This window comes from Siphateles boraxobius, unplaced genomic scaffold, assembly GCF_051911475.1.
Source record: "Siphateles boraxobius isolate OS27281-9 unplaced genomic scaffold, OSU_SipBor_1 8, whole genome shotgun sequence".
Lineage (NCBI taxonomy): Eukaryota > Metazoa > Chordata > Actinopteri > Cypriniformes > Leuciscidae > Siphateles > Siphateles boraxobius.
The window spans coordinates 1,753,988-1,772,222 of NW_027509208.1; the positions used below are offsets into that span (position 1 = coordinate 1,753,988).

Here is an 18,235-nt window from a genome sequence, read left to right on the forward strand (position 1 = left end):
GGAGGGCAAATTTAATGTGGCCGATACATCTATCTTTTCCACTTTCATTTGAGAGTCTGAATTAAGGGGTGAAGACTGAGAACCTTTCCATTCATCTGTCAGGGCCACCACAGAACCATATGGTAATTCTGAACTAGAGCTGACAGAAATATGAGGCATACGCGACAAGTCCCTCAGATCAGTCTCTGAAGGATTAACATCATCTTGCCTGCGTAAGCCTCTGAAAAAGGTCTCTGGCAATCTGTTTACATGCGACGGCTCCAGCACCAGAGGTGAATCTAATTTGGACCGGCCGCCCACTATTGATGTAGAAATGCCGCTTGTGATGCCCGGGTACAAAGTTGGGAATTGGCTGGAGTCAACAGCTTGTGGGTTTTCAGAGAGGATAAACTGATTGTTCATTGAGGGTAAAACCAGGTCAGTATTGTTTTTGGCATCAGAGATAAAGAGACTTTGGGCTGAGCCAGGTGTCAGTGATGGGAAAACATCAGTGTGCGGCAAAGAAGACAACAGACTCGGTCTGATGGCCTCTATCATTAAAGAGTCACTTTGAACCCCTGCAGTAGGCAATGAACTCAGAGGCTCAATAAGAGTGGCAGCACTGCGGGTTGAATCCATAAGCAGCCCAGTCACCGGCTCGACACTAAAAGAGGGAGAGAGAGAGGAGATAACAAGTGTCTCTGTTGTGAGGGGATAGCTGCCTTGAGGAGCGAGAGGGCTCGCTGCCAAAGGCTCTATGAGAAAAATAGTTTGATCAGGGAGATAGTCGAAAGAGCTCTGTTGGGAGGTTGATGAAGAAAAGGAAGGAGTGGTATCGGTAAGACTATACTCATGTTCTGTCACGCTTGTCCTAACATAACCCTCTGCTAAAGTTTCTATCTGGTCACGTGAAACCGCTATGGGCATGATGGTGGACTTTTTCTGACCGTGTTGCACATCTTTAAAGGTGTCCTTAGTGGCAGCTGCCTCAGAGAGGCCCCTGGGCACAGTGCTTGTTAGCTTTATATGCACAAGGTGTGTGGGCGACCGCTCTGGCCATGCTGCTGTTTGGCCAGAGAGACTCTTGAGCTCAGGCTGGATCATTTGCACACCTGTTCCTCCCGGACTCACGCCGGAAGAAGGGATAAGTGTCCATTTTCTGTCTGTCTCGAGCTGCTCTGAGACCTCTGCCAACTCTGACATAGCCCAGGATACACTAAGGTCTGACTGACTGTGTAAATGTTCATGTTTGCTAATAGCCTGTCTCACAGGTCCAAAAGTCATGGTGTTGACAATAGGCACACTTTCTACTTCTAAGAAAGACATGTTATGTGGGATGGCAGTGGCTAAGCTTTCATCCAAGGAGTAGGTGGAATCAAAGTCAAACAGGCTGAAGACATCATCATCCAAGTCAATGTCATAAAAAAACGCTTCTGCACCAAAACCAGATGGGTAATCAAGTATCTCTGTGCTGTTCTTGTCACTATCGCTCAGGACCATTTGAGGAGCTAGCGGCTTTTTCTTACGATTACTGAGTGACGCCACCAGGAAAGACTCAACGTCTTCACTCTGATTGTGAGAATCTGGTTTCCATGGAGGCTTCACCTGGGAATAGGCTGGCCTCATACTTGTAGAGTCTGTTTTCTTGGCAACAGAGGCCAGTGTGGATGTTTTCAGCCAGTGGGATTCATTCATCATGCTTATTGTCGGTTGGGCAGGCGGCTTGGTCAGATGGATGACGGGACGTTTGTGTGGCCGAGTGACGGCAGCCTCAACTTTCTTCCTCGCGGGCCAGATGAGGGGTGTGGAGATGAAGCCGAGTGATGTTTTGGGGCCCCGGGGAGCAGGAGCAGCAAGAGGCCTAGCAGGGGGAGAGCTAGTGGACGGTGTCTCAGCGCGAGGAGTAAACCGCAGTAGTGACCACAAAAATGCAGCCCTCTCTTTTTCTGCTCCAATTATTTAGCAGAGGATCCAGGATTTGGTAAAAATGAAGAGGTCAGAGCTATTATTTATCTTAGCAGATATACAGTGCACCATATAACAGAACAAAACAATATGCTGGAAAACATTATGAAATAAATCCCATTCTAAATATAGAAGTTAGCACAAGGACTGTTTGAAACAAATAAAGCACAAACATAATCCAGGGGTTAATACCTAAAAGAAAGCAAAAATGAAGTTATACAGCAGAAACACAGGTCAAGGATTTCAGGAAACTGTCAGGAAGGAAATACTAATGTTAGCACAGAGAGAATGATAGAAAGATAGTATTAGCATCATAAATTTATTAGTTTTAAATGACTTACAAATACTAAAAATATAAAAATAGATTATATTAAATGTACACAGGATGCTATTCAGAAAGTAAGAGAATAGTAGTTTATTTTGAAATGAAGCTTTGTTAAAGAGCAAGAGAACAGTAGATAACTGTAATAGCTGCCAGGAAAGGTTTTAGCTGAACACATTTAGGGAATTTAAGAATATGCAATGAAAGAGAAGAGGGAAGATAAGTGTTTAAAGACTGCTATGACCTGAAAAAAAAATCAGGAAGTAGAAGTCAAATCTAAAAAACAAATTCACAAATTTAAGCTAAGATAAACACAGCAGACAATTGACAAAATGGAGTTAGAAAGGTGTTTATTCGTCCAATTATCTTTTTAAGGTAATAGTAGATAACTATATATATATATATATATATATATATATATATATACATAAAATACAAGGTATGAAGCCTTTAATCTGTACCCAGAAATTTTCAGAGCAATATACCAATCTTGTAATTCCCGTTTCTATTTAGACAAGCTAGCCGCTCCCATTCTGCCCATACAAATGAAAGTTTAGCAGTGACTGGTAAGCACAAGCAAGCCAAATATGATGTCAGATAACAGGTTTGGCTTACCATTGGTTTTGCTGTTGGACAGAGGTGAGTTAGTAGCAGCAGCTGCAGATGAAGGAATGGATTAAGTGACTGACGAATGGTTTAGGTAAATGAATAAAAAGATACGCATGAGGACATGAGACAAGGGTCCTTATACTGCCATGCATTTTCTTTCTGTTGATTGGTCATTTTTGTTTATTTTTAATTTATTTGTTGGGCAGTTAAAGGTATTTGCAAAAACTTGTGCCAATGTTTTCCAATTGAAAAAAACTATAAAAATTGAAACAGCAACAGTATCGATAGTTCACCAAAAAAAATGTTTTTTTTGTTCCACACCTGTATGAGTTTCTTTCTTCTGTTGAACACAAAAGAAGATATTTTAAAGAATGTTGGTAACCAGAGAGTTGAGGGTATAGCCATTGACTTCCATAGTATATATTTTTCCCTACTATGGAAGTTAATGACTACTATCAACTGTCTGGTTATTTTTTGTGTTCAGCAGCAGAAAGACACTCACAGGTTTGGAACAACATGAGGCTGGGTAAGTGATGACAAAAAAAAATATTTTTGTGTGAACTATCCCCTTAAGTGTAAATTTTTTTCTAGTCTTACAGTTTATAAAATAAAGTTAAAACTGGAATAATTAGAAACATACCTCCAAATACAATCAAATGTATCTAAAAGTAGATTCTAGACAATGTTAAACATTTGGGCTAAGAAAATTGGTAATTGGCAGAAGTGATATCTTACCAGGGTTGATGGGAGGCAGGTTAGATTGGATTAAAGGTGATGTAGTTGGTGCTAATGATGGCACACATAGACATGACAATGTTAAAAGTTTGGTTAGTGCGGAAATATGAAACAGCATATATGTATATTAATGGCTAAAAGGTGAATGAAAATGAAAATAAATCTGTTATTCTGTAACTGTTAGCTTACCAGTAGTTACTAGTGTTGGTATAAAGAGGCAGAGCCCCGTGCATGTATTAGTGAGGGCAGTTATCATACCTCATTAAACAGAATATAAAACAGTATGAAACCTAGATATTTGCTTACCAGAAGTTGTGGTTAGAGGCATGCTAGAAGTAGGTGTGTATGATAGAGAAGTAGTAAGAGCTGATGATGAAAATGGAGAGATAATGAGCTCTACTGACATGCATCCATATGTAAAGTTCAAAAAAGAGTAAATCTATTGGGTCATTCGCTTCATAACATTTTTTTTATTTTTTATGTAGATATACTTTATATTTGACTTGGAATATGCAGTGAATTATTTGACAGATGACATTTGACATTTAACGTTTCTGTCATCATTTAAACACTTCCTCAAAGGATGAATAAATGATGAAACCCATTGTTGGGTAAACTAGTTATATAAAGTAAACTGGCCCATTAGGCCTCTATTTAAATGAAGACAATCAACTGCATTGTTATTACATTATTTGATACCAGAACAAAATAAAAAAAAAGATGAAGAGAGAGAAAGAAATACATTTAAAAAGGATTTAATACTGCTTACAAACTTTTAAATCACTCGTAAATTACAATGATGTGACAGATATTAGCATTTCAACCAGACAGATTTACTTTAAAACAATCCTGCAGGATTACATGAAAAAAACTAGGGACATTATGGGCCATATAAAGCAACCATTCTCGTTGCCACTATTTCAATTCTACTTTTTAAAACTTTTAAAGGTCATTAAATATTCTGGAACACGGCCACTGGCATTAATAAAACATCCTCTATTTCTAAATGGAACATTACTTTCGCAGCTAATAAGGATATTCTCCAAACGAGTTGACCACCACCTGTTCTGCATTAGGCAAAAGACATTACTCTCATGAAACAAAAGGAACACAGGCATAAAATGATGAAAAGGCAGAGGTGAATGCTTACCGTGGGTTGTTGCATTAGTAGGAATCATGTTAGTGGTGGCAATGGATGCGGTGGTAACAGTTAATGTTGCTGGTGGCAGGGATGGAAGAAGGGCACACTGGCATTAAATGGAGGTTAGAATGAAACCAAAAAAGCAAGAACAACTTGTGGAGCAAATTAACCACAATGTGAATCACAAGCATAGCGTGAGATGAAAACGTAAAAAAAGGGATTAACCAGAAATGAAAATTCTGACATTAAAAAAATAAATAAAATAAAATTATATACATATATATATATATATATATATATATATATATATATATATATATATATATATATATATATATAAATAATAAAAAAATATATATATAAATAAATAATCTCAAGAAAAATTGGGCAACATATGTTTGTTTTTTACTTGCCCTTGCTAAGAACAGCATCCCCTGAAATCTAGCACGATGAATTATGAGAGCTTGAAAATGTCATTGACTTTATCAAATCCTCACAATATGCTGAAAAGGGAGATGTTCTCCTGCTCGCTCCTATGTCTGTTACTAGTAATTTTCTAATTAAATACTACCTCTTGTATCCTTAGAAATGCAATATTTGTATTTAAATGCAAAAATAAATTTTTTTTAACCTATGCTTCTTTCCCCCTCAGATACTATAACAAGTATAATTAATCATCATGGAATTTCAAGGAGGCAATAACCTGTGGTTCCCTAAACCCCAAAAAACTCACTTTATATACACTGATAAACAAATATAGATTTCTCTGCAAAGAATTTTTAGCTCCATGATATTCTGCAGGCATATCATAAATAAAATAAAAAATAATAATAAATAAATTAAAAAAACTATGATGAAGTATAGTTCAATGATGAGAAGAAAAGGTTAACAAGACATTTCTAAACCTAGGAGACTTTATTAAAAGAAGACTGTCCAATCTCTAGGCACGAATGTGCTTCTTTTTTTTTTTTTCTTCATGGGAATAAATATTATGCAAAGAAATTGCAGTAGACCTTTGGGAAAGAAGCAAAATGGTTAAAATGGGACAATGACCTTTAATGGATATTACTGAGGACATTTAGCCTGTGGATTCTAGTGGCTCCCTGCTGATGATGGATGTTTATTGGCCACCAGTTCAGGTTAGGGGTGTCTTAATGAGCAGAATTTAAGCTGTTTTTTGTTTGGCATGCTTACCCAAAACTAAAGGTCTAAGACTTGCAAATTAAGTATTATATTTAATTTTCCAGGAAAAGTTTTTTTTAATACCTTAGTTTAAATAAGTTTAATAAAATAGTTTAAAGTTTAAATAGAGACAAAGGAATATTCTTTAATTAGCAAAGTGGTACAGATGCGACAACAAAGGTAGTCTTTGATGAGAAAGGTTTATAATGGGTAAACTAATTATCCAGGAAACAAATACATGTTTTGAGGAATGTGTTCAACATTAAAAGGTATAATACGGATATGTTTTCCTACCTGGGCAGCCAAGTCCAGGGGAAGCACAACCTGAGGTTTCCGGGGAAAGAGTTGCTATGGCAGTACCTATGAATGATTTGAAAATGAACATTTGACATTTTATAAATAAATACATGTTTGAAGAAATTTTTTTTTCTAAATTCTAAATTCTAAAGTGAAATTGAAACTAGATATATAAAAATATCTATAAAATATCTATAAAATATAAATAACATCCATAAAATCTACAAACACACAAAAAATATCTAAAATTAATCAAGTGGGCAGATTTGGACTTTTTTTGCTACATAGGAATAAATATTATGCAAATAAATTTCAATGGCCCCAGATTATTGTTGTTCAACAAATACAATATGAGCTGACTTAAGCTCTAAACACTGTCAAAAATATTAATTCTCTTTCACATCCATAAATAGACATTCAAGTCTAACTTAGGACAAGAATTGGCCTGAAAAAAGTGTCATACATTAGCCAACCATCATCTGGGCTTTGATAATGGAATGTGACCTCAAAATGTCCAAGCTGAAACCTGAACATCAGCGACTCAAAGGTGGAATTCAATAATTCGCCACAGTTGAATGACAGAAATGTTTTACTGGCTGGTTTGATCGGGGCCCAGGAATGCCACCCACCTTTTCTCAACACAAACCCATTAAGGATGTGTGAAATACCAAATTCCATCTTTTTTTGCTTTTCAGATCTTTCCAATTGATAATTTCTGGCTGTGTCAAAACAACATGCTTGAATGCATGACACGAAATCTTGAACAATGTAAAAGCTAAGCAATCTGCAAAAGGAAAAACTCAACTCGCAAATCAAATCTATTGGTTAAACTTCAGTCAATGCAATTCTCATCAGAGCATGTGTGAGCATACAGCACTGACCAAAAGTTCTGTCTATAAACTACAGTAGTACAGACCAAGATTTTGAAGGTTTTAATATTTTTCCACCTTTTCAGTGGCTTGATGGCTTTGAGTTTTGATCTGTAAAGCAAAACGCTATCGGTTCCAAAAAAAGCTTATTATTTTGACATTTTCAAATAATATATAAATCTGACTTAAGCTCTGAGGATCATTTGTGAATAATTTCAAAAAGATTTGCTTCAGGTGTCAAACTGAATCAAATTTGAATCAAAACTGAATCAAATCAGGTGAAACTAAGTAGCAGGATAAATGTAAGAGCTCTTAAATATATTAACAGAGACGTCACATTGTGGCGGCTGTCCAGCGTTATAGCACTGAGTCTCTGATCATCTTGAAGTTCTGCATTAAAAGGCAGGTTGAGGGAAAAAACTGAGATGTTCTGCGTTTCCATGCAGGGTGGGTTAGCCATCCCCCACTGGTCTTGTTAAAGGATGAGAGGGAAACACATGAGTAGCCAATGGAAAGAGAGGGGAGGGGAGGGGAGCGTCTTTAAAGCATGCTTATTAGTGACAGCATTAGTTTTGCTCCGGGCTTAACTTCACGGGCCTCTTGACTTCATGCCAACATCACAAGCACAGCTGGTTGTAACTGAGCAAAGGAAATAGTTATGTGTCATAGGCTCCAGCGTCTAACTGTCTGCAGTTTGCAGAGGGGTCTTATACTGCTCCTGTCAAGGTCAACAAATGATAGCTGGAACAGGTCTACCTTTGAAATGGCAATATTTTTAAATGAACGAATTGAACAAAAGGATGTAGTTCACTAAAAAAGAGCATTCTGTGATTATTTATTGAACCTAAAATCAATCCAAACATGCATGACTTTCTTTAGTGGGGAACTAAAAGAGGTGAATTTATAAGAAAAAACATTTTGGCCACTCTTTCAAAAATACTAAAAAATGACTGTCAATCAGAAAAATTACAAAGAGGCACCTTTAAAATAGCATAGGGATATTTTTTTGTGTGTGAAGGACTCATCATTCCTTCAGATCTTCTCACTGAATCTGGTGATCCAGTTCGCAAAACAGGGCAAATTTACTCAATCAAGAAATAGACAGATACGGTTCTCAAGTTCAACGTGTAGTTACTTAATGATCCAGTCAAAATAGTTAACAGCTCAATAAAAGAGATGCTTATCAGTAAATAACAACTTAATCTAAAAATATAACTTTAAAGAAGAAATTGGACTATTCATCACACAAAGCTAACATACTGACTGTGAATTTCAATCATATGGACTGCATCTATGATACTTCTTATGGTGCTTTTGCATCCTTTATGAAGCGTGAGGCTTCAGTCTCAGTTCAGTTCACATCTATTGAAGAGAACTTCCAGAGTCTTTTTCACAATCCACCTTTTGTGTTCTTCAAAAGCAAGTAGCCACAGAAAGCCATAGCCTAACATGGAATGACATGACAGTTCACCAAAAAACATCTTCAGGTACAGGAAAACACTGAAGCGTCGACCTCCACAGCTAAAAGCAAGCAATTACACACATATTAGGCATGTTAGCAGTACACTCACCATTAGTTGAAGCTGTTAAGTGAATGCAATTTGGGTAACAGACTGCAAAAGAAGATGAGAAATGAGTTGCTTTTCCAAACTACAGTTAGCATAAGCAGTTCATTCAATTCAAGTGACATTGCACTGATATTTCAGTTATTTGCATACAATATCTAGCAAAAGGAATATTTATTTTAAACGGAGTGATGTTAACACCTTTGAAAACATGAAATCCACATTGAAGTGGAAGTCCACATTGAAAATCTTGGATTCAAAATTCTATTTAAATCGTAAAACATAGTTTAAAAGTTTTTGATTTAAAAAAAAAATCGAACAAAGGAATTTTACGACAAATATTTAAAATTGTGCACCATAGTTGCTTAAAAAAAGGAAGCAAATTTCTGATGAAAGATGATCATTTAAGACCATTCTCAAATCATGCTGGATAGCATGATCATCAGGTTTTTACACAATGCAAAAGAGGGAAAAAATCAAATAGAAGACATTCATGCTTATTTTTCTACACAAATATTCTCACAAATTGTAGTGCTTGTAATAAAAAAAATAAAAAAAAATCAAATAAAACAAGCATTTTCACATGTGGACTTATACTTTGAAGCTCACCGTTAACATAAAAAGACAATGTGTTGCTAATGATTTGCATTTGATCTGTTATCTGAAGGAACACTAAATCCGTGCACTCTGTGATGTTATCTCCTCCTGACAAGGAAATGCCATTAAAAGGGACTTCTAATATATAGACGATTCAACAGGTTATCTGGAACTTCCAAGACTAACATAGACCAAATGTTCACACAGGACATTTGGCTTTATCTATTTTAGAGAACAGAAAGTTAGTGAGTTAATGCTTTTGATCTGAAGCGCAAGGTTTAAAGTGACACTTTTTTTCCATGGGCTGTTGACCCAAGCTGTGCTGAGAATCTAGATTTTCAGGAACCAAGCTAAGTGGATGAAGGCAGTTCCTGGTGAAGCTTGTTATGCATGTGAATCATGCCTGCCTTTGCTATTCCACCCAAAGCTTATTACTCTACACTGGGAGTTAGAAGGCATTTTAATGACTTTAAAAGTGCTGTCTTCGGGAGCGGGATGAGATTTGGTTCTCAACATACTTTCCTAATTTTTTTGATCAGAAAATGCACTGTGAATGGTCAAACTAAGCCCCCTTCAAACCTTGCACAAACATCCATCCACATATGTATCCAGAAAGTCTGGATATCCTTTGGCTAAATTGCATTTACAACTTGCATGCCAATACAGCAGAAACGTATCCATCCAAGATGAAGAATAGCACTTAGATATTATTTCCGTGGTTACGTGCACATAACAAAACAACATTTCCGTGCACAACTTTTTCGAAAGTCATCAAAATCATTCTTTGACCACTAATGAATGTGGTTTAAATGAATCTTGGGTGCATTTACATGTTCGTAGTAATCATAGGAAAGACAAAGCCTTCTCTGTTAGTGTAAAACATCTCTAACAAATAAATAAATACATTTTCCTTTTCTTTCTAATGTATCCGTATTTGCTTATGTTTTTTCAAAATCTTTCTACTCCTGATTTTTATGTATTAGGCACTTTTACTTCTCTGGGTTTTTTGGTTTTTTTACAGTGAATTTAATAAGAAAATACTACAAAGAATGAATCTAACATGAGATCGTCAGATTCATCAGACAAATAAATCAGTCTGATCGTATTTTGTTGATGCGCACAGTCAATGTCACATATAAACGGCTTACATTTGACAATGAATCAATCATAAACCAGCATGCACATAATATAGCTAAAACAGTATACTCACTGCAGCTGAGTGTGCTGTCAGTCTGTGTGTAAGTGCCCGGGATAGTCCAGAACCGATGATCCCAATCAACGACATTACCTACAACATCACAGGTGAGGGCAGACAGCTCGGAGGAGGCCATGGCATAATCCCACAATCGGAAATTGTAAATGAAGCCATCCAAATTCTGGTCATCCACATTGACCGAGCTTGACCCTTTTCCTGCAAGCTGGAGGATTCCCCCACCCTGTAGGGTGTAAACCAGAGAGGCCGAGCAGATGTTGTTTAGATAGTGACCCTCAAAGTACACTGCCACAAAGCCAGAGGACTTGTTCCAGGTGAGGCAGATGGGCTTCATGCTGGATGTGATGTCTGAGCTAGTGATTTTGTCGTTTACAGAACAGTAGGAACCGACTATGAAAAGCTCCATGCCTCTGGTTGTTTTTTCAAATGCCAAAATGGATGTCCCATGAGCATCAGACAAGGTGAAGATGGTCTCTGTGCTCTTCTGGGCAGTGCGGGCGATCTCAAAACACACAGTGAACGCAGTGAGAACAGGAATGGAGACTGAATTGGCCACTCTCACTGTATTCTTGCTGTTCTTTGGCATTGTGACCTTCTGGTTCCTCAGTGACACTGCCACTGCAAGAGTGAAAAACCATTAGATATTAAAACATGACACAAATGCACGTACTTAGTTAATGTGGGATAGAAAACCATTCATTCAAACCTCTTTATGATCTCCAAACCGGCTAAACAGGACAAGTGTCTAAATGTGAGTCAAATGTGAATCAACTAATACAGAGGAACTGTTTTATAGTACGTTTCATCACATGAGAAAAGAAGAGAAACATTAATGTCTGAAATCATCCAAGGTTGTCAGGAACATTATATTAAGAAATCATTCTTAGACAAGCTAGCATATTAAACTTCTTTCAAACTGGGAAGTCATATTCTTTTGGCCATGTTAAAACTCCTCTTTTAAGTCCTATTTGCTGACATATTTCATTTAAATTGGCCTTAGTTTGTGTCTGTTGGCCGGCTCAATAAAAACCATAACCAATTCGGAATGGAAAAATACATCTCTTGTTGTACTATGAGGTCCCTGCACTCTAATATTTGTGATGCTTTCTGACCTAACCAGATATCTTTTTCTAGTTAAAGATGACAGAAAAAGCAACAGGTTAGCCGAACACAAAACCTTAATGAGATTGATCTCAAAAGCATTTCATTTTCAAACTGGAAAATACAGTCTCTATATCTGTAAAATCTACTGGGTTTTAATGGGTCCGTTCCCACATGTCTGACTTCATTACTTAGGTTATTTATTGCTGGTTGTTATTTCTTTTGGAGGAGTTTGTGCTGTTTGATTGCAACAAGTGAACAAATTTCTACATGTCAATTTATGTAGGCACCCTTGTTACTGGATAATGAGCTACACCTAGAAATAAAGTGTATAGATATCAATTTTATTTTAGTTTTTGCCACATGCAGATTTATCACCCTCTATTAACTGAATTGATGAACTTCCTGTAATGAAACAAATATGTGTGACCTCACAAAAAATCTGCAGAAAATCATGTTAATATATATATACACTGCCGTTCAAAAGTTTGGGATCGGTAATATTTTCAATGTTTTTAAAAGAAGTCTCTTCTGCTCACCAAGGCTGCATTTATTTGATTAAAAATACAAAAATAAAAACAGTAATATTGTTAAATATGACCATTTAAAATATCTGTTTTTTATGTGAATATACAGTAAAGTGTAATTCATTCCTGTGATCGAAGCTGAATTTTAAGCATCATTACTCCAGTCTTCAGTGTCACATGATCCTTCAGAAATCAGTCTAATATGATGATTTGATGCTCAAGAAACATTTCTCATTATTATCAATGTTGAAAACAGTTATTTACTATTTTATTTCAGGATTCTTTGATGAATAGAAAGTTCAAAAGAACAGCATTTATCTGAAATAGAATCTTTTGTAACATTACACACTACCGTTCAAAACTTTGGGGTCAGTAAGAATTTTTATTTTATTTTTTGGGGGAAATAAATAAAATAAATCAATACTTTTATTCATCAAGGAAGAATTAAATTGATCAAAACAAAAGTGACAGTAAAGACATTTATGTTACAAAAGATTCTATTTCAAATAAATGCTGTTGTTTTTAACTTTCTGTTCATCAAAGAATCCTAAAAAAGGGTACACAACTGTTTTCAATATTGATAATAATTATAAATGTTTCTTGAGCCTCAAATCATCATATTAGAATGATTTCTGAAGGATCATGTGACACTGAAGACTGGAGTAAAGATGCTGAAAATTCAGCTTTGATCACAGGAATACATTATATTTTAAAATATATTAAATCGAAAACAGTTATTTTAAATTGTAATAATATTTCACAATATTAATGTTTGTTGTATTGTTGTATTTTTAATTAAATAAATACAGCATTGGTGAGCATAAGTGACTTCTTTTAAAAACATTAAAAATCGTACCGATCCCAAACTTTTGAACGGGAGTGTAAATCTTTTACTTTGTTTCAAATAACTGCTGTTCTTTTAGAATGTTCTATCACATGAATAAATTAAATTTCAAGATATATTAAAATAGAAAGCAGATATATTTTTAAATTGCAATATTTCAAAATTTTACTGCATTGTTGATCAAATAAATGCAGCCTCTTATGTGAGCATAAGAAACCTTTTTTCAAAAACATTAGAAAATCTTACTAACCCCAAAGGTTGAATGGACAGGTATCCATAGGTTTATGAAGAAAAAAACTATATGCCAACATGCATGACATATAAATGAAGTATTTAAAATGTATATTATCTGAAAACAAGCCTTATCATTTTACACAATCAAATTAATAAATTAATTTTTTTTTTTTAAAACAAGACAAAAATACTTATTAAGAAAATAATTTGCAGGCTGAAAACTCAGACTGAGAGAATGAGAGAAGTGCGGAATATAAATAACTTAATATGATTAAATGTTTGAGGCTGTGGTCATTAAAACACAATGAGATGATTCCGATAGAGTGAAAGGCAAAGCAATATGCAGCAGCAGCTGTGATATGAAACAGAGCGGCAGAGTTTAGCAATGTAATCTTGATAAAGCTGCTGTTTATGAAGTCGATGTTTATTCACAACATTAAAACATTGTGCCCCAGCTGTCACGCTTGTCTGAAACGATTATCTGAATTTTTTTGAAGCCACAAAACCATAGCAAAACATAATTAATAGCATGCCATAAACCATAACAGGATACAAAGCATAAATTAATACAAATTATTAAACAAAAAAGTATTTTATTTTATGAAATTATTAAATAAAATAATATTTATTAATACATTTATTAAATTACTCCTTAAAATTGATCATTAATTATAAACATTAATTCAAATTTCTTATACTAAAACAATAGATAAATAACCATACTGTGCAGAGCTCGTCAGATAATAAACATACCTTGCTTGTAACTGATATGGAAGCCTTTCTTTTGGACACTAAAGTCTGAGTAAAAGGAAACCTCCATCACATTTCCACTGGAGTTGAGAGTTAGTCCATTGGGCGTTAAGCCACAAAATTTGGCATCACTCGTGCCAGTGTTGATGTTGATGCGGTCATAGATGCAGCCTTGTGCTTCCTCGAGCTCAAAATCTAGGAAGGTGATCTGCACTATAAAGCCGGTCGGGGCCTGTATGGTCCACTTGCAGGCCTGACTGGGTGGGTAGTCATTGGGGTAGCAGGGGGAGGTAAAAGAGCCCTGGGAGTCGGTGAGCACCACATTGCAGCTGACGCTAGTTTGGCAGCTCTGTGCTACTGCAAGCAAACAGGTCACATGTCACTTTACATTGCATTGCCGAAGGACAGAGGTATTAGCAAAGGGCCAAGGACAGGAGTGAAATCAGATGACAGGAAGATGCGTTTAGACAGCCACCGGGTTAGTGCATCGACAGGGACAAAATGAGAGGGAAATTTATCAGAAAAGATATCAGGGCTGGTCGAGATAGTGAATTACTTTTGGAATCCGAAGTCATTATCCCCGTAAAGACAACCTAGAATCCTGAACTGCGATTTAACCATTGGTTTGACATACATAACAATGACGACGTCTCCAACCAAACCCTTTAAAGGGTTAGTTTAACTAAAAATGAAAAATTCTGTCATCATTTACCCACCCTTATTCCAAAACCGTAATTTTTTTTCATCTTTGAAACACAAATGAAGATATTTTATTGAAATCTGAGAGGTTTCTGTCCCTCCATTGACAGTCTGCACAACTACCACTTTGACGCTTCAAAAACGAATCCACGAATGAATTAAGTAGTTAAGTCAAAATTTTCTGAAGACACGATTGCTTTATATGATGAACAGAATTAATTTAGGCTTTAATTCACATTTAAACATTCATCAACTCACACATCAGTTAGGGTAAATGGGAGCTCAAGCATGTTCGCTTGACGTGCGAGAACCAATGAGGTTCATTCTCGTGTTACGCACCACGTTTGAGCTTTCGCAAGAACCACTGAGATTAATTCTCGTGTTACGCACAACGTTTGAGCTTTCGCAAGAACCACTGAGATTCATTCTTGTGTTACGCAGCACGTTTCAGCTTCCATAAGAGGTTTGTTCTCGCGCATCCAGCAAGTACGGTTGAGCTTCTTTTTATGTTCACTGATGACTGTTTATAAGTGAATAAAAGCCTTAATTAAATCTGTCCATCATATAAAGCAATCCAGTCTTTTTAAAAACTAATTTGCCTAAACCGCTCAATTAATATGGATTCATTTTATGATCTCCTTATGAACTTTTTGACGCAAGTGGTAGTTGCAGGGACAGTCAAGATTTCATTACCAATATTTTCAATTTTATTTCAAAGATGAAAGTCTTACAGGTTTGGAATGACATGAGGGTAAGTAACTGATAACAATTATTTTCATTTTTGGGTGAAATAAGCCGTTCAGATCCCTCAAGTCGACTCTCGGACATAAAGACTTCAACACACTGGGAAATAGACTTGACTCCGAGACAATGGCCTCTGTTCATGCTGCCCCGAACAGCACATAAGCATTAAAACACAACACTTTTTGGCAAATTGAGCAACGCTGAGCGATTAAGTTTTCTCAAGATGCAGTTGCTCCATAAGGACAAGTTTGATGTACGCAAACAAACATTACTGAGGGTTAAGCAATTCAAACAGTCAAATGAAAACTAATTGAAATGATTTACAACGTGAGTGAATTCAAAAATTGAATTTCCATGCATGACATTTTACAACTCTTTGCATTAAAAAAAACATTCAGGCATAGCCCCAAAAAATTTTGTTCTGAGTATTCATAGTAGTTGGCTTTAAACTAACAGGTATAGTAATCAGACCAAATCAAATTTGGGATTTGATGGTTTACGCAGATTCCAGGTGGGGAACAAATAAAGTTAGAGAACACTTTAATCGTGAGAACTGCTCTCTAATAGAATGATAAAGGGCATCTACCCTAGAAAGGGAAATGATCTTCTGTTACAGATTGTGCTCTATTCAGAGACTTGAGTCGTTACATTTCCTGAGCTCACCAGAGTGGACAGTTGAAATAGAGGCTGGATTTCAGACCACTTACAATTCAATTCAATTCAATCCAATGCCAAAACCACACACTTTTCTCTCCTCTTATTCTGTCAGAAGTGGTCAGACATCTAAAAGCATTGACAGACTCAAAAGATGCCCATTATCACTATTTTGCCAATTATGACATTTGTTTACTCTCTAACAAATTTGGTTTACATTTTTGGTATAAATGGCATGGCTCTTCTAGGTTTTTGTGATTTCCTGGATAAAAATTAAGGATAAGGTTTATATATATACTGTGTGTATAAATAAATAAATATATATATATATATATATATATATATATATATATATATATATATATATATATATATATATAAATTTTTTTTTTTTTGCTTGGCAAAATGTAGAAAAACATATATATATATTCATAAATATATTAAAATCCCCATGGAATTAGAATAATCTAAATGAGTTTTCTACCTCATATCCAGGTTTTTCAAGGCATTGGGATCCCTGGTTCTTCAAAGGAAGCAAAGCAGTTGTTGAGGGGTGAATTAAATTATTTTAATTTTGTTGTTTTAGCTTATGTTAAAGCTTATTGGTCTTATTTTAAATCATTTTAAACCATCTAAAATATTCTTATGACTTTAAGGAGCTATACACTGCAGAAAGTTAAACGTTACTGAACTCTAAAAGCCATCTGTATACAAATTACTGACATAAGCCCTATTCGCACTGGATTAGTATTATCTGGGGACCTCGTGAGATTTAGAAATGACCCCCCACATCTGAATTTCGTGTGGCGCATTCGCACGGGATAAGCGAAGCCTGTGATTTTACTCAAATTTACTGACTTATCTCCCGAATATGATGTCAATGGGCTATTGCTTGGAAATGTATTGTCCTATTATAGGTCTAGCTGTATGAAATATCATAAACAGAAGAATGTTCTTTACCGCATGCTGCTATACATGTCATCCATCTCCATCTAATCATTCTTTTTGTTTTCGCACTTCTGATGGTTTTCAGCTTTCTCTTACTGCAAATTGTATAGTTGTATGGTGTATAGCGATATAACCCAGCACCCAAAATACTATCAAAACACTCCAACACAGCCTCCATTCTTCGCGAAAGATGGATAAAAAGCCGCACAGGAAATAAAAACCTTGAAAAAAATTATACTGTATACGACCCCGCCAAATCACAGAGATGCCGATTCGCACGGGACTAATATTATCACAGGACTTGGTGTTCAGCGAAATATGGTAGGTCATATCCAGGGGAAATTTAACTTTCCAAATTACAGACATGGCCGGTGATTAAGATCACAGACAACATCCGCAATTATTACAAATGACTAGAGATCACCAGGTAATACTACTAATCCAGTGCGAATAGGGCTATACATAATTAAATTGAACAAACAATTCTTGCAAAAGTGTTACATGCGCATCGGGTCGAATTTTCTAATTGAACAGCATTAACAGTTAACTTCGTAATGAACAAAAAAAACACTAGGAAAGACTAGTGCTCGCTTCCTATAGCCCTGTGCCAGCATTCAAGCCTGATTTAAATTAAACTAAATTATTCAAAATATGTAATAAAAACGACATTTGAAGAGTTAGTCTGAATTTAATAAAGTATAACACATTACGTGTTAGGGCTCCAAGGCAAAATTATCTTTGGCTGTATCGTTGGTAGTTGTAAACCACAAAACAATTAAACTAAATAGATTCTAATACATTTTTATAACTGCCTTATTTTTTATTTCATTTCTCGTGAAAAGCCAGCAGACATTGTACATGCAAACAACACTTCGTAAATGTATAGCAGACCCATTTTATTGAAGTGTAAGCTAAGGTTTCTACACATTTGCATTCTTCTGGTCCCTTCTGGGGGATCAAATACACCACACAAATCAGAATGTCAAACCAGTCTGAACTGGGTCACTACAAAACCTGCCACAAACAAGACCCCATTGACACACCTGGTACAGAAAATGGTGGAAAATTTGTAACGGTTGTCCAGCAAAAACAAAGAAAGAGGGGAGGGGAAAAAAGATCATTCTTTCCGCCATCATGCCTGGGGTTTGAACAAGCAAGGAATGGGATCAGCTTTTGACAAGTGGCCTGTGAGTGTTTTGCAGAAAGAGGCTGAAATCACTATTGGACGGAATCACGCTACTGGAATATCCTGCTGTTTTA

General features: G+C 35.9%; 1 protein-coding gene across 32 annotated transcripts in view; it reads right to left on the reverse strand.

The window, feature by feature from the left end:
- The window catches only part of adgrg6 (adhesion G protein-coupled receptor G6), a 46,409-nt gene that overhangs the window by 19,407 nt on the left and 8,767 nt on the right, over positions 1 to 18,235 (reverse strand). For 8 of the 32 annotated variants that reach the window (XM_077220130.1, XM_077220129.1, XM_077220125.1 and 5 more), the window contains exons 3-10: positions 13,934 to 14,287; positions 10,472 to 11,092; positions 8,671 to 8,712; positions 6,228 to 6,293; positions 4,761 to 4,829; positions 3,917 to 3,976; positions 3,611 to 3,661; positions 2,882 to 2,923 (exon numbers count right to left, since the gene is read on the reverse strand). In XM_077220130.1, the coding sequence (XP_077076245.1) occupies positions 2,882 to 2,923; positions 3,611 to 3,661; positions 3,917 to 3,976; positions 4,761 to 4,829; positions 6,228 to 6,293; positions 8,671 to 8,712; positions 10,472 to 11,092; positions 13,934 to 14,287 (1,305 nt within the window). The remainder of the gene's footprint in view (positions 1 to 2,881; positions 2,924 to 3,610; positions 3,662 to 3,916; positions 3,977 to 4,760; positions 4,830 to 6,227; positions 6,294 to 8,670; positions 8,713 to 10,471; positions 11,093 to 13,933; positions 14,288 to 18,235) is intronic. The other 24 variants (XM_077220148.1, XM_077220140.1, XM_077220139.1 and 21 more) reach the window with 13 other exon arrangements.